Below are 20,819 nucleotides of genomic sequence, written 5' to 3' on the forward strand. Positions count from 1 at the left end.
CCTGCTCCGAGAGTGGCCCAGGTGTCTCTGGCTTGAACCCTGGTGACCGGCTCCCAAGACCTCCAGTTCCTCTTCCTGAGCATGGAACAGACCCTCCACCCGAGGCTACACAAGCGCCTCTATCCTCCAGTAGCTCCTGAAACCTTACCCCTCCCCCTGGGACACCTCCTGCTTCTCTCCGGGCAGCTCGCAGCCTTCAAACCTCAATGCCTTCCCTTAGGCCCCGACCCACATTTGCCGTGAACCAGTCAGGACCTTGAAGGAGGCGGGCCTTGAAGGTTGCCTGGGTAACGCCTGAGAGGGGCACCCCTGGCAGGAAGACAGTTGCTAGGGAGACCAGGACAGTGGGCGGGGCCCCAAACCCTGGTTAGCCTGTTTGGGGATGAGAAAAGATCTAAATGTCCAGATACTCTCTCCCAGTTCCTTTTTTGTGAAGCCTCCAGGGCCCCCTCCTAGGGACTGGGTCTAGGGCAGCTGGAAGTCTGAAGCTTCTGAAAGAGACCTCCCAGGGGTTAGTTCCTGCAGCTCAGGGGAACCCAACAGTAATCAAGCCTGAGAGAACTAAGGAACGAGGCAAGATGCGGGAAGGTCTGGAGAAAGAAGGCTTAACGCATTATGATATAGAACTCTTGGGTTAGAAATCTAAAGTGAAAATATGCAAAGTATGCAAAGCAAAACAGCAGTTCTAGTCCCACCTCCAAGGAGCTAAAATTCCAGATTCTACCACCAGATGGCAGTCTTGCCCACTCATTGGATTAAGCCCAGTCCTGGAACTGGTGGGGAAGCCAGGAGGTGAAAATTTTTTCTGTCTCACAAGTTGTTCCTGACTCCTGCTCTCTGGCATTTGGCAGACACTCATAACTCCTCATGGCCATAAATACCCAGTTTTCTCTCCCCCCAACCCGGCTCTGACCAGATCCAGTTAGCGGGGTCCATTCATTCTTCTTTCAAAGGAGCTAAGGAACACTTCCGTGGAAAAATTTCCTGTTGCCTTGGATCCCAGTCACAGTGTAAGGGTGATAAATTGGGGTAATAGGAATGACTAATTAACTCATTTAGAATTGTGTGTCAGGGGGAAAAAAGAATTCTGTGTCAGGGAGTTAATCCTCATAACCTTATGAAATAGGTACAATATTGTTATCCCCATCTTACGGATAAGCATAAAGAGCCAAGTTTACACAGCCAGGTAAGCAGGAGGGCTGGACCTTGAACCCAGGCAGACTGGTTCTAGTCTAGAAGCTATGTAAGAGTAACCTCCATACCACACAGAATGGTGCAGAGGTAGCTAGGAAGAGCATCTACTCTAGGCTTTGGAGTCAGGACTGGACTTTTGGAAGACATGTCTAAAATCTCTACACTGCAACCTGAAGACAGAATAAATTTGGCCAAGAGACTGGGGAGTGGGGGCAGGGGAAGTAGAAAGGGTAGTTGTTCCAAGAAGAGGAAACAATTTATGCAAAGATTCAGAGATGATCAAGAGAAAAAAGGTGAAGTCTAGCTCCAGGTTTCTGGCCTGATGATTCTTATTCAATAAAATGAAAATGTGCCTCAGCAATGGCACACTGGGGGCACATTTTCAGGGGAGAGAAGGAGTTATCTATTTATCATATTTAACTCATGATATTTGAGGTACCTTGGGACATCCAGATAGAAATATCAAGAAGGCATCTATCTTGGAGTTTTGGCTGCTACTGTTTACCTAGTGTCATGTCCACTCTAGATGATTCCTGAGGAAAGGGGCTGAGTCATTTATCTTTGCATCTCTCGTAGACCTACCATTAGAAACATGCTTAGTGAGGAAGAGAAGGCTAGACAGCTTCCTCCCAGGAAGGAGAAGGAGGTGATACCACCTCTGCTCTCAAGGAGTTTTGCTGAGGAAATTACATCAGAGAAACATTTTGGAGAACAGGCTAGGCCAGGATATGTGGTAAAGGCAATCATTGCTCTAGGAGATCAGAAAGGAAAGAGTCACAAAGAAGAAGGAGCCCATCAAGGCCATTATTGATTGATTGATTACTATGTAATCCTCGCAGCTTGTTGCAGAGAGATGGTGTGATCCACATTTTATAGATGAAGAAACTTGATGAAATGTTGAGATGCCCGTGTCTTGGTCCAAAGCAAGAGAGAGAACAAACTGTCTAATTTACTCCATTCTGTTGCAGTCTTAGTTCCTGTTCTCCACGGAAATGGTTCATCTCTTCAAAGCTCCCCAGCTTGGTTTTCCGGATCCCTACCCAACCTTCCTGCCTCACACCTGGACCTCCAGTTTCTTCCCTCATTTCACTCCAGCTCCCAACCCAACTTTGTCCTTATGCCTAGTGTTCCATTTCAAGACATTCTCTTGGGCTCTAATCCACAGAGGAAAGCAGTGTCTCTTTTTTCTGCCTGAGAAGCCCAATAATGATCATCTCGTTACTCAATAAAACACTGTGTGTACCAGGAAGTGAGCAAGACCCAATCCCTTCAAACATTTTCAATCTACTGGTTGTCTATTGATCTCCAGGGCTCTGGACTCAAGAAATAAGCATGGGCAAACTGAGGACTGGGAAAAAGAATCCAGAACCCGAAGTCAAGCACCTCAGGAGCATTTTAGCTCTCTTTCACTCTGCCCTCTAGCTGTACCCAGAGTCACACCTGCAAGCTAGGGCTGGTCCCACATCTGGGTTTCTCCCTTTGCAACTTGCTGTCTCCAACTCAAGGAGACTGAGGGCAGACTTCTCTCTCATTCTCTGCAATCACAAGAGCCTTCTCAGACTTCTAAGACCCTGCAGATGCAACAGTGTAGCTAGGAATTCAGAGTCCCAGATTCCTCTGCAAGCAAGTGGTCGCCCGCATGCTTCCTCTACTCCTCCCCCAGTCCCAGTGGTCCCCAGTGGTCCATAGTTCCTGCCTTTTTCCAGCCTGCTGACTCCTTTATCCCTTTCAGGCCTCAATTTCAGGCTCACACTCTTCCCAGCTCTAAGACTCCCTCTTGTATCAGGGCTTCCCACCACCTTCCCAACTGCTCAGATTGTCCCTGTTCTCTTTCTCTCCTGGTCTCTCTTGCTACCCCCATGTCCCTTCCCTCCATTTCACTGTTCCTGAGCCCCTAGGGAGCCTAGCCTGATGCTTCCCTCCATGGCTTCTGGAAACATTTTATTTGGGCTACCTCTGGTAGCTGGGGTTCCTCTGGGTTCAAATTCTCTACCTCCTCTCCCTTGGGCTCTCCATACTCCCACCAAGGCTGACCCTGTCACTGTGCTGTCTCTCCTTCCCTTGCCGAGTCTCTGTCTTCTCATCTCTGCCTTCCTCTGATCTTCTGTGCCTGCCTCCTCAGGGGCTCCCTTGACATCTCCCAAGCCTCCCTTTCTAGATTTCTCTCCCTCTCCTTCTTTCCTGGGGCTCTGGTCTCTGTCCCATCAGTTCCTCTGCCCCGGTTCCCATCTCTCTGTATCCCTGACCTCTTGCGGTCTGGCTCCATAGACCTCCATCTCTTCCCTCGGTCTGGCCATACTTCTCTCCTCTCTCTGGTCTCTCTCCCCTGTCTTTGTCCCTGATTCTCCCCCCTCTAACTGTCCCACTAGTTCTACCAGTCTCTTTCCTTCTCTGTCTCTGTCTCTCTAGCTAAGTCTCTCCTCTCTCTGTCTTCTCCCCTCTGTCTTCTCCCCCCTTTGTCTCTCTTTCCTCTTGCTGCTGCTCTTCCTCTCTGTCTCTTGATCTGTCTCCTACGTCTTTATCTCTCTGTCTCTCCTTGGTCTCTCTGACTCTGACTTTCTCTTTCTCTCCATTCCTCTCCCTCACCCCAGTATCTCTGTCTCTTCATCTCTCTCTGGGCCCTCGCTCCCTCTCTCTCTCTCTCTCTCTCTCCCTCCCTCTCTCTCTCTTTTCCTCGGCTCTCTCCGGCTCCCTCTCTCGCCTCGGATGACAGCGCTGCCTCTTTTGTTGGCTCCGCAGCCAATCGCGGCCGCTGACGACACGGGGGCCGGGGCTATAAAGGGCCTGGCCCGGGCTCGGGCCCCCCCAGCCGCCCGCCCCGGCCGCCCGCCCGCCCCGCCCGCGCGCCCGCCGCCCCCGGCCCCCCCGGCCCCCCCTCGGCCGGGCAGCCCCCAATCCCGCGCCGCCCGGACCCCCTCCTCCTCCCTCCCTTCTCCCTCCGCCCCCTCCCTGCGGGACTCCGGCGTCCCCGCCCCCCAGTCCTCCCTCCCCTCCCCTCCAGCATGGTGCTCGCGGCCCCGCTGCTGCTGGGCTTCCTGCTCCTCGCCCTGGAGCTGCGGCCCCGGGGGGAGGCGGCCGAGGGCCCCGCGGCGGCGGCGGCGGCGGCGGCGGCGGGGGCCGGGGGGGAGCGCTCGAGCCGGCCGGCCCCGTCCGTGGCGCCCGAGCCCGACGGCTGCCCCGTGTGCGTGTGGCGGCAGCACAGCCGCGAGCTGCGCCTGGAGAGCATCAAGTCACAGATCCTGAGCAAACTGCGGCTCAAGGAGGCGCCCAACATCAGCCGCGAGGTGGTGAAGCAGCTGCTGCCCAAGGCGCCGCCGCTACAGCAGATCCTGGACCTGCACGACTTCCAGGGCGACGCGCTGCAGCCCGAGGACTTCCTGGAGGAGGACGAGTACCACGCCACCACCGAGACTGTCATTAGCATGGCTCAGGAGAGTAAGTGGGCGGCGGGGCGCGAGCAGTGGGGTGCTGGCTCGGGCTCCGGGAAAGTGAGCGCCTCCCGCTCTGAAGCGGGGCGCTCGCGGCTGCTCTGGCCCAGAAGCCTTTTCTGCGAAAACTTGACTGATTGGGGGACGGGGGCTGCTCCGTAGAAGTTTTTTGAGCGGTGGAGATGGGCTGCGGAGTTGTATGCACACTCCGTTCCCTGAGGTGGGAGGGCAAACCGAGAGGGTTGCGAGATACTGCCTTCCACCCCGTGTGTGCGAAAAAAGACCCGTGTTGCGGGGAGACTGGGGAAGCTGGGGCCCATTCGCAGCGGAGTGGAAGGGGCAACAGCTCAGTCCTGAGGGGCGATGGTGGAGAGGCTGGAGAACCGAATCGGGACGCTTCGGGACCCCCGCAGTCCCTAGCGGGCTGCGGTGCTCTCTGCCTCCCAATAGCCTTGGCACCAACTCTCCACCCTTTCCACCCCTGGCACCGCAGCGCGCCCACTTGAGCTGCAGAGAACTGAGCGCTCTTCTCCCTCCAGCAGGAGTGAGGTCCCAGAGCCCCGTGTCTCTCCTGGCAGCCCAACTGGCACTCATTTCACCCAGAGCCCTTCTGACACCAGGTCTCCCAAGGGGCTGGAAAAGCTGTGTCTTCTCCGTACTGACCGAGCTCAGAGAACTCAACTCTTGCGCTAGGGCTAAGGGCACCCCTTTGGCTACTCAAAGCTTATCGTTCCTTTCCATATTCACCCGCCTTTACTAGAAACCGGATTTGAGGAGAGAGAGGGAGACCTAGGGAAAAAAAGAAAGAAATAGATAAGGAAGGAGGGGGAACCCAGGCATTCAAGCCCCTGGCCAAACGGAAGATGAACATGTTAATAGACTTGAGCTGCTTTGAAATTTTATGGCCTGGAAAATCCAGGCCAACCCCCCCCCCCCAGCTCTCCCTAGGGTCAGATGACTCCCTTTCCCCTCCCCCACTGAGGTCCCTTCACCCCTTCCCCGCTCCAACTCCAGGGAACCAGGCCCTCTCTTATTCCCTAGTGGTTTGGCAAAGTCACTCCCCCCACCCCACAGTTTGGTTTTATGGCTCTGAACAGAAGGGGGGGGGGACTGGTTTATTGGCAGATGGGTCATAAAAAGCTGGGGGCTGAGGTGGAGTCCTAGTAGCCCACCCCATGGGAGAAGCAGGAACCCAGGTGTGCTTCTGGGAGGCTGAGTGCCTCATACTGCCACCAGTCTTTCTGCAGACCCTAACTCCACAATACTTGGCCAGGCCATAAAGAAAAGAAAACCCAAATGACTAGGAAACTTGCTGAGGAGGGTGGTGGTGGTGGTGAAGAAAGCCTGGGATCTGTCTGGGTTCCTCAGTCTCCCTTGTGTTCCTGAGGTTTCTGCTTTACAGAAGCTAGGGTCAGTCTAAGATTGACTGAAGGCAGGGGTGGGGGTGGGGATTCTAGGAAACAGTTGTAGAGGAATTCTGAAAAAGAGTTTGCTGGAAGAAGATGAAGGGTACAGAGGGAAAAGGTACTCTGGTCCCTGTGGTATAGTGTGTGTAAGGAGTTTCAGAATGGGTGATGGACCTTCCCCTTGCCTTTCTCCATCCTTAGCATCTCTTAACCAACGGACTCGAGCCCAGAGTTAGTCGTGGTAAAGGGGGTGCAGGAAGTGAAGGCACTCTGTGCTTGCATCGGGAAGTGCAGGTTAGGCTGGGGTGAGGGGGGGTGCAGGGAAGAACACCAGTAGGTGGGGTTCTTCCCGAACTTCCGCCCTCTTTTCACTTAAGGATAACTAGGGAACTAGGTCTCCAGCCAGGTATTGTACGTCCCCTTTAAGAGCAAAGCTGAGCTCTTATGAGAGGGAGGGGGAGCGGAGGGGAAGGGAGGGAGAGAGGGGAAAAGGAAAAAGAGACTTTTATAGTCTAATCCCCAGGGACCCGCTTTAATAAGAGACTTGTGCTCTGCTAATCGGGGGAGGTGTTTGTCAGCAGAGATGGCCTCCGCTCCCCTCCCCCTTCCTCCCCTCCCCCAGCCCTCAGCCCTGGACCCCAGCCCCCACCTCTCCTAGGCTGCAGTGCCTGCCCTAGTTCCCTCCACCCTCTCAGGCTCTCCCACCCCAGCCTTCATCCTGGGAACCCAGCCCCCTTGCCCTTCTGGGAGCCAAGCCCAGCCCCTCAGTTTCTCTCTGCTCTCATACACCAAGAGGCCCCTGCCCTCTCAGCCCAACCTCCTGCCCCTAGGCCTTCCAGCCTGGGTAAGGAGAGTGTGTAAGGGGTTGGGGGGGGGGCGGTGGAGGAGGAGGTGGTGAGCTGGGAGGGGGTTGGGCTTTTGCTGAAAATAGTGCAATGACCTCTCTCCAGACCAGCACCGCCTACTAAACCTGACCTGCTGCCTGCCATCAACCCGATCAATCCAACACAGATGTGGCTCCTTCCCCTCCCCTTGGGAGCTGGGCCTATGTGTGTGTTGGGGACTCTCCCAAGCCTCTTGTTTCCCTCTGTGGCACTACCTGCTTCTCCTTTGTTCCTCTCTCTGTATCCTTCTATCCTTTCTCTTTACCCCACAGAGCTTACTACCTTCCTCCTTTCACTTTTTAGCCTCCACCTATTCCTTTTGCATTCCCCCTTCTCTCCCAGTGTTCTTCAACTCCCAAGCTTATTTCTTCTCCCCCTACCATGATCTTCCCCTCTTCCCCTCTCCCTTCCTCCTCTCCTCCAGTTCTCTTGCCTGTCTTTTTCAGCCTGCCTTCATCTCTAACAGTCTCTTCTCTGTTCTTATCTCTCTCACCACCTCCAGTCTCTCTCCTGTCTCTTCTCCTTTCCCTTTTCTTTCTCCATCCATCTTGGCCCCGTCCCCTTGTAGTACCAATTGTCCCACATCCACTGGGGGGAGAAGGGGACAGTGATTCCCTGGGGTATCTGTCTGAAGAAACCAAAGATTTCGAGGGATGGGGCCCTGGTGCCCAATTCTCCATTTCTAAACCTTGGGTCAGCTTAGGTAGGGCAGTATGTTTAGAGTTTACAAAACTAACAATAAACCACCATTTACTGAGAAGCTACTACTATTTTCATTCTTTATTTAATGCTGAGCACTCCTATGAAACAAGAATTATTATCTGTATCCCTGAGACATTTGGTGGGTAAGGTCAGATACAGGTTAATGAGAAGTCAAGCAGTGATCAAACCCACTTTGATTGTAGTCAAAGAACAGTGTTTCAATGCCAGGAAGAACTTTTAGGCCCTTGCCTGTATAATATAAGATTTGAAGTTTCAGGAGTTCATTCAGCATGCATTTATTGAACACTGCTTGGTATTATGGGAGGCATTAAAGCTACAACAGGGAGCAAAACAGACACAGTATTGACAAGTGTCCACCCTCATGGAGATTAATAGCTAATAGTGAAGACAGGTGGGAAAATAAGACAACCTTATGAAATTAGGCATAGTAAGTAGCCCCATCTCACCAACAGCTTCCCCACCCCAGCTACTCTCTGAATCTCTACTCCCTGAACCCTCCCTTGAATACTGGCACTACAGCTCCAGCAGGAGGATAACTGGGAGGACTACCAGTGCCCTAGGACCTCAGAGAAGAACCAAGGGAAAGGAAGCTACCAGAGGAATTTTGTGTCTCATTCCTGAATATATGAAGATCGTAGAACACTTTCCTCGCTTCACTTGGAAGACCCTCCTTCTCCTGGGGGGAGAGGGGGGCGGGCGGGGATGGGGCAGTGCTGATGGGAGACAATAGATGCTAAGTCCTCCATGATATTGCAGAACTCAAGACCTGGGCATGATACCTAAGGTCCTGGACTTCCTGCTCATAATTACATAGCTCTGGACACTCATGCCTCTTTTTCTCTCAGTTTGTTTAGAATGAGAAACATTATTTAGGGCATTTCCAACTGACTTAAGAGCTCAGAAAGCGGAACTGAGAGGAACTGAAATGGAAGCAAAGGCAGATGCTGAGGATCAGCCATTAGACCCAAGAAGGGTCAATTTATAGTCCAGAATAAGGGGTAATGGGCCAAAATGTAAAGTTGAGATGTTAAACCTTTGTAAAGACTTATTGGCCTTGGACTGAGAAACCAAAAGAAACTAGGGGGAGAAAAGAAGACTGATTCCAGTTGATCTGATGTGTTGAATATTATTGCTGATGCTTTTGGGCAGTAGGAGTAAACAACATGGAGGTAGTTTTTCCCTTCCTCAAAAGTTGAGGCAGTATGGTGATGATGAGGAAGAAGCAGCTCAGGAAGCTTGTTCTCAGGTTCAAGGGACTGGAGAGTCAGATGCACAGGAAGTACTTGAGTAGCTCCATTCTTCTGAGTATATTATTTCTAGCATGAATGGTACAAGAAGCCTAAGATGCTTCTTGGTTTACCTCATGGAATACATTCAGCCCCTGTTCCCTACCTGGACCCTGGTTATCCACCCTCAAGACCATCTGGTTGGGGGTGGGGGCTGTGCCAGGCTCCACCTGGCCACCATACAACACAGAGCAGAAATGGGGCAAGGTGCCATGAGGACAGCAGGTGTGATATGAGGTTTGGCTTCTATGAAGAGCATCAAAAGTTCAGAAAAATTTGGAGCCCTACATGCTGGGGGGCAGGGGGTGCAGTTGGAGGAATGGAAGGCTGCAGGTGGAAGGGGATATCCCTGATAGCTATCTGTGCAAGTTATCTGGTAGAGGGGATTGTGTGTACTGGGGCAAATGGATGCAGATCAGTAAGGCCTGAGAGAGATATCCTATAGGGAAATAAAGGAGGCACTGTTCTGAGTACCAGTGACATAGTAGTCAACAAGACAAACACGAGAAGGGTAAAGAACTGGACAACTCAGGAGGAGTTTTCCAAGTTGTCAATGCCACCCAGGGCTGCTGATGCCCTTCACAAATACCCTTTGCTGATGCTGTGTCCCCTTCTCTCTTATCAGCGGACCCTGCGGTGCAGACAGATGGTAGCCCTCTCTGCTGCCATTTCCACTTCAGCCCCAAGGTGATGTTCACAAAGGTACTGAAGGCCCAGCTGTGGGTGTATCTGCGGCCCGTGCCCCGCCCAGCCACAGTCTACCTGCAGATCTTGCGACTGAAACCCCTAACTGGGGAAGGGACTGCAGGGGGAGGGGGCGGAGGCCGGCGTCACATCCGTATCCGCTCACTCAAGATTGAGCTGCACTCACGCTCAGGCCACTGGCAGAGCATCGACTTCAAGCAAGTGCTACACAGCTGGTTCCGCCAGCCACAGAGCAACTGGGGCATCGAGATCAACGCCTTTGATCCCAGTGGCACAGACCTGGCTGTCACCTCCCTGGGGCCGGGAGCTGAGGGGCTGGTGAGCAGGGAGCTTGAGATGGTGTCAGATATGTGTAACCTGGTCCTGAGGAGGTGGGATGTTGGAAAAGGTAGACCAGGGATGAGAAGGGCTGGGGACCAGCATTATTTCTCTTGGGCCAGGAGCTGGTTCTAGAGGAGCAGTTTTGGGGGATTGGGTGGGGAGTGGCAGCTAGTGTTTTTCAGATACAAGCCAGACAACAGCTGAAGATTGGATTTGGGGTGAAGTGTGAGTTAATGGGAGATCCAAGAGAACACAAAAATGGGCTGTTGATGAGGCCTGGGGCCAAGGGGCTGATCAGGGTCAGGTTGCCAGGAGAGGGGGAATTCAAGAAGTGAGTTGAAGGACAGATAGCTAGCTTACAAGGAGAGAGGGTAGAAGATATAGGGTATGGGAGCAGAGGAACAGCTTAGAAGGCAATGGTCTCTGTTCTGATGCCCCTGTTGAAGGGCAGGTGAGAAAGGAAAGGGAGTAGGAACTCTTCAGGGCTCTATCATATCTCTTTCTCCTCTCCCTCATCCCCAGCATCCTTTTATGGAGCTTCGGGTCCTAGAGAACACAAAACGGTCCCGGCGGAACCTGGGCCTGGACTGCGATGAGCACTCGAGTGAGTCCCGCTGCTGCCGATACCCCCTCACAGTGGACTTTGAGGCTTTTGGCTGGGACTGGATCATCGCGCCTAAACGATACAAGGCCAACTACTGCTCCGGCCAGTGCGAGTACATGTTCATGCAAAAGTATCCGCACACCCACTTGGTGCAACAGGCTAATCCAAGAGGCTCTGCTGGGCCCTGCTGTACTCCCACCAAGATGTCCCCAATCAACATGCTCTACTTCAATGACAAGCAGCAGATTATCTACGGCAAGATCCCTGGCATGGTGGTGGATCGCTGTGGCTGCTCCTAAGGTGGGGGACAGAGGATGCCTCCCCCATAGACCCTACCCCTAGACCCCCAGCCCTGATCCCCATGCCCCCAGGCCCTTGAGCTCCCTCCACCTCTTCCCATGAACATCACACCTTGTTCCCTGCCCAAGCAGTGTGCAATACAACAGAGGGAGGCAGGTGGGGATTGATGGGTGAGGGGTTTGGGGGACAGGGGGAAGAGGGGGCATGGTCAGGTGGGGAGTGTTTGAGGTTTGCAAGTGAGAAGGTTTGGCAAGAAGACAGAGAGATGTAGAGACAGAGGTAGAGCAGAGGGATAGAGACAGAGGAACAAAAAGAGCAGCAGTGAGAAGGCAAAGGGAGAGAGAGGCAGAAGAGACAGAGACCAGGCAGAGATAAAAGATGAGAAAGAGGCTGAAATGGAGTAAGAGAAAGCCCCACACCCAGCCTCCTTTCTTCCACTGGCAAGGTGGGGGCTTGGTATGGTTTGGGGAGATCCCCTGACTACCATTCTCAGTAGGAGGAAATAAAAAATCCATTCTTAGCTTCTTCCCTTTCTCCCTCCAGCAGTGGCCAGGGGAAGGGAAGCGAGGGCAGGGGCAAAAGTAAGGATTTTGGAATTTTATTTATTTATTTATTGTGACTTTTCATTTTTTGGTATTTGGCTTTACTGAAATAGAAGGGCCCCTGCCCACTGTGCCCCATTTCTCCCTTATTACCCACCTACCCACCCACTGTTCTCCCTCAATACCCACCTACTTAAGCACTTGTATAAAGCCTCCAGGGTTGGGAATGGGAGTAGAGGGCAAGAGGGCTAACACATGGAAGTTTCCAACCCATAATCACCCAACTTAACCTTCCTGAGCCAAATGGGTTGAACTGAATTCCAGCAGTCATGGAAACTGGTAAGAGGTTAGGGTTTAGGAGCTGGGGGTGGGGAGAAGGGGAGGGGAGCACCCTCAACATTCAGGATCTGTATGAGAGCCACTAAATTAACCCTCATATCCACCCTCATAGTCCTGAGTTATTTAGCCAGAGGGTGTGGCCCACATATGCCCAAATTCCCCCCAGCTAAGAGAGAGACCAAAGAGCCTGTGGAATACCCCTACTCCCAGCCTCTATCTTCAGGTCAATAAAAAAAGTATAGAGATCCCAGAGTCCCAGGTCTGGGAAGGGTTAGGAGGAGTCAAGAAATGAGTAGTAAGAAGGTTGAAGGTTACAGGGCATTTGAATCCAAATCACTGCTCTGGGCTAGGGAATAGAGCCAGCAGACCAAGATGGAAGGGATTCTGGAGGGGGGACATTCTAGTTCCTCCAAACCCAAAGCTCAGGGTGGAAGGGGGGAGAACAAGGGAGCAGAGTGTCTATAATTATTTTTATCTTTTATTTTTGGAATCTAGCAGTACCTGGCAGCAGGGAGGGGACAATACAATGGGGAAGGAAAAAGCATCTGACAAGGCCAGTTAGAGCAGAGGATTAGAAGGATGGAGACTCCCTGGTTTGGAAGGCTAGGAAACAGGCAGGGACTTGTTGCCACTCCAAGTCACTAGCTGGGCCTATTCATTCCTCCCATAATCCTGACCCACCATCCTCTGGACTCACTGTGCCTCAGTTTCTTCCCCTCGATGGAATGAGAAATAGCAGCACCCGCCACAGCCAAGAGATGAATTCTGAGCACTTACCACGGGCACTTTATGGACATAAAATACCTCTCGCTGTGGGACAGATAACCAGGGCACCAGAGTAGTGGTGAAGAGATGTGAGGCTTAGAGGAGTCACAGGCTTCAGAGTACAAGTTCCCCTCTGCCTCCCAGCTGGACAGTGTGCCTGAAGCCAAGGAGTTGAGATTCTCCTGATCCACACCCTATCCATACCTCACCACAGACCTCTTGGCTCCAGGCAAGAGCCTAGAGGATGTCAGGAGAGGAGATAAAGAACCTTCAGCGAAATTGTCACTCTAAGTAGAGCCAGCAGTTATGGGTCTGATGCAAACAGTACTGGACTAAAGCCCGGCCTGGAGAGATGACCTGGAAGGCCTGTTCTTCCCGAGTATGACTCTCCTGACTGGCCCAGGTAGAAGGGGCAAAGGTATGTGACCACCCTTGGGAAGGTGATGTTGGTGAGCTTTAGTATCTTCTGCCCATTCCCATAGTGAAAAAATGAGATGAGGTGTTTTGGTACAGGAATGGGCAAGGGCTGTTAAGTATTTCAACTCGCCTCCCATATAACAGCTATGCTAACCCCCAGCCTCTCCTCTCTGGCCCTGTTCTTCATCCTTCCTTCTACCCCAATCTTGGAGAACAAGATACACCTGACAACACCATTCACATTTCCTTGGTTGAAGGAGAGGAACAGAGAAGTGAAGAACAGAAGATGCCTCCTCCAAGATCAAATGCTCCGGTCTCCTGATCTTGGCACAGGGTGGGGGTTAGGCAACAGACATCAGGTGGCTTCCCTCTACAAATTCTAGAGAGCTGGAGCATTAGACTTGGGGGACACTTAGACTATGCCACTTTAACACCACCAAATAATGACCTTTGTTGGGGGAGGGTCTTTTTCTTTTGAACATAAATCTAAGAGTTGAAATCTCATTTCCTTGGTCCCCCTCACCCCCAAAGAGGCATGGGGTTAAAGAGGCTTGGAGGCACAGTCCAGCAACCTAGTGGGAACTAGCACCCCCTCTCCCACTTTATGTTGTGTGTGGACCTGGCCAGTGCCCCTCTGATCATAAGTAGTGTAATTATTATTTACTTTGTGTATTTGTTACACCATGTGTGTGATTGCCTTTGTTTGTTAAGGGTGACTGAGGAGTATGGGGATGACAGGGGCACTGGAATGCCGGGAAAGGACTTCTTCACTGAGATCAAGGCTTCCTGGAGGGAACCATTGCAAAAAGGCCATCTGGCAGTTTTCAAGTTATGTGACAGAGGGCAAGGATGGCCATAGGGTGCTCTGAGTTTTGGGATGGTCACATGACACAATCCAGCACTTGAACCTGAAAAAAAAAATAAATAAAAGCAGTCAAAGAGTTTAGAATTCAGTGATGAACTCTTCTCCCTAATCAAGCGCCACATTTATTTATCGGAGACCAGGAACAAAAGAGGCTCTGACAGGATGAAACCTTGTGTTCAAAGAAGATGGGGGTTGGGGGTGGTGGTGGTTTTGGGAGCAAAAAAAACATTAGGGGTATTTGGGATGAGGGTGGGGACATATATAGTCCAACGGAGGATGGGCAGAGAATGGGAAAGGGAGGGGACCTGCAACAACTCCTCTCTGGATAACTTGATCCAAAACAGTCCCAAAGATTACCAAAACCCTCTTCTAGGCTCACACTAACAGAAGATCTGTAGGTTCTCTTAAGATGATCCAGCTAATATCTGTCCCATTCTCCTACAGTTTCCTGATCCTAGGTTTCCTCAACAAAGTTTCACCAAAATCCACAAACCAAACCAACATAGCCTTCAACTTGTAAATGTACCAAGATGATTCAGCATCTTAAATAGTCTTTCTCTGATTCAGCCATAAAAATGTCTCCCATGTACCTAGAACAAAAGAATATTGCCTAATTCACATTTAAAAAGCAAGCAAACAAACAACAACAAAAAACAAAGGAAAGCTCCTATCACATCTACCTGATCTGTAATAGGGGCCAGGGCCACTGTGGGTTCAGTGTGCCACCATGTTTTTCCTGTCCTGTCAGTTCTGTCAGTAGACTGACCCCACCTCAGACCAACTACAACAATAAGGTTGAAAGAGGATGAAAGTGCTACATACTGTATTTTCCCAAGGAACTGCTTTATCCACACCTACTCCTAGATTTTGGCTTGAGCTAAAAATAGGTTTTCTCTCTCATCACTCATTTCCTATGTTGAAAGGACACCTAGAAGAGATTGCCGGATGACTTTTATCCCCAAACAACCCCCCACCCAATGCATGAGTAGCTATCCTAGTCTCTTCCTTGGCCCATTTTTAGGATGCCAGGGCCCCATGCTAAGAACCAGCAAGCAGTGGCATTTATAGCTTCTGATCCTTAGTGAGGCAGAGGCAGGGAAGTCAATGCCCCAGGCCACAAGATCAGCTTTCCTGCCCCTGAGCTGGAGTATGGGAGCAATTAGGACTCCCACCTCTTCCCACCCTCAGAATCCCTACATGCATCTACACATGCAGCGCTTGAGCACATACACTCACAAACACAGTCAAATGAATCTACTCAGCTCCCTCCCTACCCTCTGGCTGGAACCTACTCAGGGAAAAGAAATATTTCCACTGTAAGTCACCTAGTAAAATTAAGAGTTTACTGAATGATTACTATGCAAACTATGGTAAACAAATTGTGCTGAGTACATAATCTATTATCAATTTTCATAGGGTCGCTACTGGGTAGTCTGGAAAGTCATGGAATGATTTGCCCAGTCTGAGCCAGTAGAATTAGTATGGAGGAATGAGGAATTACATCTAAGTAGTTGCTACACAATATTCCACTCTAATCTGTTCTAGTAATAGTAATCTGAGAGGCAGAAAAACTAAAGGCAGGGAAAGAAAAGGACAAGAAAATTTTTTCTTTATTTCTAAAGAGAAAGCTGGGATCACCCTGGGCACAAAGGGTATGCAAAGGTATGAAACCTGCCATTATTTTTCAATCCCTTTGAAAGTAAAAAACAAGAATGTGGACATGTAGCAAGAGGGGGAGGTTAGATTTTAGTGGATTTCAAGAATCAGAGGGAAGACATTACCTGTGAGAGGCCCACACAGAAGAGAACAGAGAAAAAGTTATTCTCCCTTATATTAAGTTCCTTTCTTCCCCTCATCTGTTTCTCATGTCAGACATGGCAATACGACTCAAACCCAAGAAGTCCTGCTCTTATTCATGTCTTCCTTCCTATAGCTCTCACCAATACAGAAACTTCTAGCCTTCTATCTTCAGAAGTTCCTAGGAGTTGGAGTAGGGGGAAGGGCATTTTGGGGTGATGGTGGAGAAAAAGAACGATCCCATGGTTCTCAGAGAACCATAAAAAGGCACAGATTTATAGCTGAGAAAGGTAGTTCCCTCCACATCTTTTATAGACTCTCTCATTAAGAGCTTCCAGGTATGCAGAGAATGTCACAGCTTCAGGACAGGGAAAAGAGGACTGGAGTCAGCTAACTATATCTGGATCCTAGATCAGCTACACTAGGGCGAGTGGGGGATAGAAAGGAAAGGTACTTGGATCTTAGATAATGAATTCCAAGCCTGGATGCTTTTAAAGGGACTTACTATGTTAAGATTTGAATTATTAAAAAAGGCAGGCATCCTGAATTTTCATACACTCAAAAAGTATGCAAGGAATGACTACAATGAGACAGGAAGAGGAGGATTTGGTGATCAGGTTTGGAGATGAACGACTTCTGACCAACATAAGAACAGCTGCTGGAATTGGATGAAAAAGGTTATTAAAAAATCCATTTAGGGGCACCTGGGAGGTGCAGTCAGGTAAGCGTCCCACTTCGGCTCAGGTCACATGATCTCACTGTTCTTGAGTTCAAGGCCCACATTGGGCTCTGCACTGACAGCTCAGAGCCTGGAGTCTGCTTCAGATTCTGTGTCTCCTCCTCTCTCTGCCACTACCCTGCTCACACTGTCTTTCTCTCTCCCAAAAACAAACGTTAAAAAATTTTTTTAACAAAGATGATGATGAAGAGACAAAGTGAAGAAAACTTCTGAAGGACCCAGTGCTCTATTCCTATACCTATTTCTTATTTTTCCCATCCTTGGGTAGAAAACCCTTACTGAATCTATAGTCTCTCTCAAGCTACAAAACAACTAATTTTCTGTGGTTCTGTTTTCAAATGAAGTAAGAGACACAGTAAAGAGAGGAAAAGTTGGCCTCAAGATCAGGGCCTGGAGAAAAGAAAAGGAAGGCAAACAGAACAGGCCAGAAGGAAGAGAGGGAAGGAAAAGTTTAACCAGTGTTCCCTTTTGTTCACCTCTCCAAAGCCTCAAATTGGGGCAATTTTCACAATAAATAGGCAATCTTTGGATCTGCTCTCCAAGGCATAGTTTTTTTAAAGCATCTAAACTTAGGTCCCCATCCTACTCAGCTACCAAAGAGGCATTGTGGAAGGAGATTCTTGTTAGGAAGGAATTCAAACCATTACTTTTCTATTAACCACAAAACCAGGAGGGTTTTCAGTAGAAACTGAAATAAGGAATTACACCACAGCAACACAGGATCTGATCAAGGTATGAAAGTCTTCACGTAAGGTGCCAGGCATTTAAGTTTTATTCTAAAAAACAAAACAAACAAAAACAAAAACTAACCTTACAGAGATGTCTAGAAATAAAGAGTAAGAGGAGAAACCCTATACCAACATATCCAAAAAAGATTAAGTAGGATGTCTCAAATCTAGGTGAAACATCAAATACAAACAAGTAGCCTGCTTAGAGCCAAACCTAAGTAAGAGGCTTAGCAAGGAAAAGGAGTTTTAGTAATATCTAAGAAACACAACCACTAAAACTGTACACTTCTGTAACAGAAGACAACAAATTAGCACAGGATTTGATTAGATAGAATGTAGAAGCTTCCAGGGGGGCCTGGCTGGAAGAGCATGCTTTTGATCTCCAGATCTATCTTGAGTTCACTGAGCCCCAAGCTGGGTGTAGAGATTACATACATACATACATAAACAAACTTAAAAAAAAAAAATAGTAGAGGCCTCCAGTCCACTGCTTCCTAATGACCTAGATAACAATTCTTAACACCTCTGACCATCTTCTGTCTTGCTTTGAATCCCTACACTTTCTTCTAGCTCTGAGGGGTAACTGACCCATCTCCTTTCCTGAACTGCATAACCAGTAGGGTTCCACATATTGGCTCTGACTGAAACCAGATAGTATCATACCAGGTCACTCTTGAAAATAGGGTCCTGCTGGTCTCCTTAATAGGGACACGGAACTCCATTCCCTAACAGACTATCAATCATCAGCCCTTGTATTTATATCCTTTGCACCCCCTAAAACTCAGGGTTCCCCCATGTTCTACTCCTGTGGGTCACGCCAACCTGCCAAAGCAAAGAGTCAGGGTGAAACTTGGCCTCTTCATAGAGGATAAAGAATAAAAGGATGCTTGTGAGTATGAGAGAAGGGAATAAATAGGCTTAAAGGGACAGACTCAAATCCTTTTCCTTATTCTCTTTTGTAAAGGATAAAGGCCTTATGGCTAATTTCCTGTAATATTTGCCCCTGAAGCTCCCCCTTATCTAGTCTAATCTGGCCCCAAGAACTCAAAGGAGCATCTGATAAAACGCATTGTTTTCTATTTGTTTTTTATTAACAAGCAAAATAATAATTAAAAAACAACACAAGAACAACAACCTTAAAGTTGGAACAGCAATGAGTCAAATTGCTGCTGAAGTTCCTGGATGTACCCGGGGTACATGCTCTCTCACTGTGAGGCAGGACCTAGGCACATGACTGTGCATTTATATATATGACCAAGAAAAGTCAGAGAGATGGAAACCACTGGAGAACAGAAAGCATTAAGAGCTTTTCATCAGGCAATCCCAAAGCGCTCTGCCCTTTTCCTCTTCTTTGCCTGTAAGGAAGAAGCAAGAAGAAAAAAATTAGATTGCAAGACAACAGTGGCCTGGGTTCCTGGCTACTTTAATCCAAACTCACATGAGCTATCACAAGGTTCAAGAAGGAGGGAAGACCCAGGCTTAAGCTTGCTAGCCAGAGATTTCATTCCTGAATCTCTCTAGTTATCCAGTTAGAGCTGGGAAGGTCTGGTGGGAAAGGAGGGGAGAAGACTGTAGGGAGTGGGGAGTAGGGAGTGGGGGGAAGAGGAAGAAGAGAATAGTGGTAGAAAAATAGATTCCTGAAGGAGAGGGCCACTCAGCCTTATAGCAAGTTAGTCTGGAAACAATGGACTCTTAACAGGCTGGAGAGTATTCCAGTCAGTGGGGAGATGACAGATCTCACAGGAAAAGAGTTGACCAATGCTATTTTTTCATAGAGAAAGTGAGGAGGATGCCCTTCTGGGCATTAAGCCCCAACCACCAGCTATTCGGTAAGCCTCCAAATCCACAGAGGACACATAAATCTACAATGCTAACAGAATAACTGGGAGGGAAGTGAGTCCTTAATATGAATCTCCTTAAGGGAGTCAGTACTGGAGAGAGGCACAAAATGAGGAGTGGGGGAGAAGGAGATAAAGATGTTTTTGTTCTGGGAGTGACTCACAAACAGCACTGAGTCTTTCATCCTCACTCCAACTACTGCCTCCAGCAGAGGGGACTTTTTTTTTTTTCATTCCATCCACACAGGAAGTTTAATTTAGATTAAAAAGAAGAGTGTAATGGGGCGCCTGGGTGTCTCAGTTGGTTGAGTGACCGACTTTGGTTCAGGTCATGATCTCACGGTTTGTGAGTTCGAGCCCCACATCGGGCTCTGTGCTGACAGCTCGGAGCCTGGAGCCTGCTTCAGATTCTGTGTCTCGGTCTCTCTGTCCCTCCCCCACTCATGCTCTGTCTCTGTCTCAGAAATAAACATTAAAAAAAAAAAAAAAAAAAAAAAAGAGTGTATAGAGGGGTGCCTGGGTGGCTCAGGCAGTTAAGCACCTGACTCTTGATTTTGGCTCAGGTCATGATCTTGCGGGTTGGGAGTTTGAGCCTTGCATCGGGCTCTGCACTAACAGTGCGGAGCCTGCTTGAGATTCTCTCTCTCCCTCTCTCTCTGCCCTTCCCGCTCTCTCTCTCTCAAAATAAATAAATAAACTTAAAAAAAGAAAAAAAAAAAGAGTATATAAGCCCAGCCCATTTTACCTGGATGACTGACACAATTCTTTGGAATCAAATAAAAGTTACCTGATTCATGTAAACTCCATCAACCTCTGATGTTACTACTGCTTTACATGCACTGACTCTCCCAACAAAAGCCACTATTCCTTGGCAAGCAACAAAATCCTCATGTGCCTTATCTTGGAGAAGCCAAATGTACCACCTTAGTGAACACCACTAGTTCAACAGTTTCCTTGGCAAAGAGGGAGTAGTTTTACTACAATTAAAACAAGCCTTTAAGGGGGCACCTGGGTGGCTCAGTCGGTTAGGCGTCCGACTTCAGCTCAGGTCATGATCTCACAGCCAGTGAGTTCAGGTCCCGCAACGGGCTCTGTGCTGACAGCTCAGAGCCTGGAGCCTGCTTCAGATTCTGTGTCTCCCGCTCTCTCTGCTCCTCCCCCACTCACACGCGCTCGCTCTCACTCTCTCGGTCTCTCAAAGATGGATAAATGTTAAAAACAAAACAAAACAAAAAAACAAGCCTTTAAGTTTACTACTGCTCATTCTAGCGAGTCAGTAATTAAGCTGATATTTATAACAGGTAATGCTTTATTCTGAGGCACCTGGGTGGCTCAGTTGGGTGAGCGTCAACTTGGGCTCAGGTCATGATCTCACGGTTTGTGAGTTTGAGCCCATCAGGCTCTCTGCTGTCAGTGCAGAGCCCACTTTGGATCCTCTGTCCCCGCCTCTCTCTGTACCTCCCCCTGCTTGTACTCTCTCTCTCAAAACTAAATCAACATTAAAAAAAAAACAAAAAACAAAAAAATAGGTAATGCTTTATTCTAAATTAGTAGCACAAAGAATACAAACTTCTTCAAGTTTCTTCCTAAAAGAGATGTAAACTTATCAGATTGTAAAATTTTCAGGGTTTATTTACAAGACTGACTGTGATATTTATTTATTTTTAATGTTGATTTAGTTTTGAGAGAGCACAAGCAGAGGAGGGGCAGAGAGAGGGAGAGAGAAGATATGAAGCAGGCTCTGCACTGGCAGGGTGACAGCACATAAGCCTGATATGGGGCCTGAACTCGCCAGCCTTGAGATTACCTGAGCTGAAGTCAGATGCTCAACCAACTGAGACACCCAGGCACCCCAAGACTGACTCTGATATTTATTCATAAAAAGACTTTGTAAGATTTTGAATGTGTTAGGTAATAGATATTCAAAGGTCATTTCCA

The 20,819-nt window shown here is 49.1% G+C and overlaps 2 protein-coding genes across 3 annotated transcripts in view; one reads left to right on the top strand and one right to left on the bottom strand.

Annotated features, from left to right (window-relative positions):
• The first annotated feature begins 4,148 nt into the window (after positions 1–4,148).
• GDF11 (growth differentiation factor 11) lies at positions 4,149–13,860 on the top strand. The gene is made up of 3 exons (XM_047067314.1): positions 4,149–4,629; positions 9,547–9,944; positions 10,470–13,860. Exons 1-3 carry the CDS (start codon positions 4,197–4,199, stop codon positions 10,848–10,850), a joined length of 1,212 nt encoding a protein of 403 aa, XP_046923270.1. The 5' UTR covers positions 4,149–4,196; the 3' UTR covers positions 10,851–13,860.
• The window catches only part of SARNP (SAP domain containing ribonucleoprotein), a 56,637-nt gene continuing 47,265 nt past the window's right edge, over positions 11,448–20,819 (bottom strand). The window contains exons 11-12 of one of the 2 annotated variants that reach the window (XR_006959940.1): positions 18,179–18,398; positions 11,448–13,822 (exon numbers count right to left, since the gene is read on the bottom strand). Coding sequence is in view for 1 of the 2 variants with exons in the window: in XM_047067316.1 (XP_046923272.1) it covers positions 18,357–18,398 (42 nt within the window). In the remaining variant the exon portion in view is untranslated. Of the gene's footprint in view, positions 13,823–18,112; positions 18,399–20,819 lie in introns of those variants that run through there. The other variant, XM_047067316.1, reaches the window with a different exon arrangement.

Source organism: Lynx rufus, unplaced genomic scaffold (assembly GCF_022079265.1).
Source record: "Lynx rufus isolate CCGP_SWC_20201006 ecotype Redwood Valley unplaced genomic scaffold, mLynRuf1.p SCAF_7, whole genome shotgun sequence".
NCBI classification, from domain to species: domain Eukaryota; kingdom Metazoa; phylum Chordata; class Mammalia; order Carnivora; family Felidae; genus Lynx; species Lynx rufus.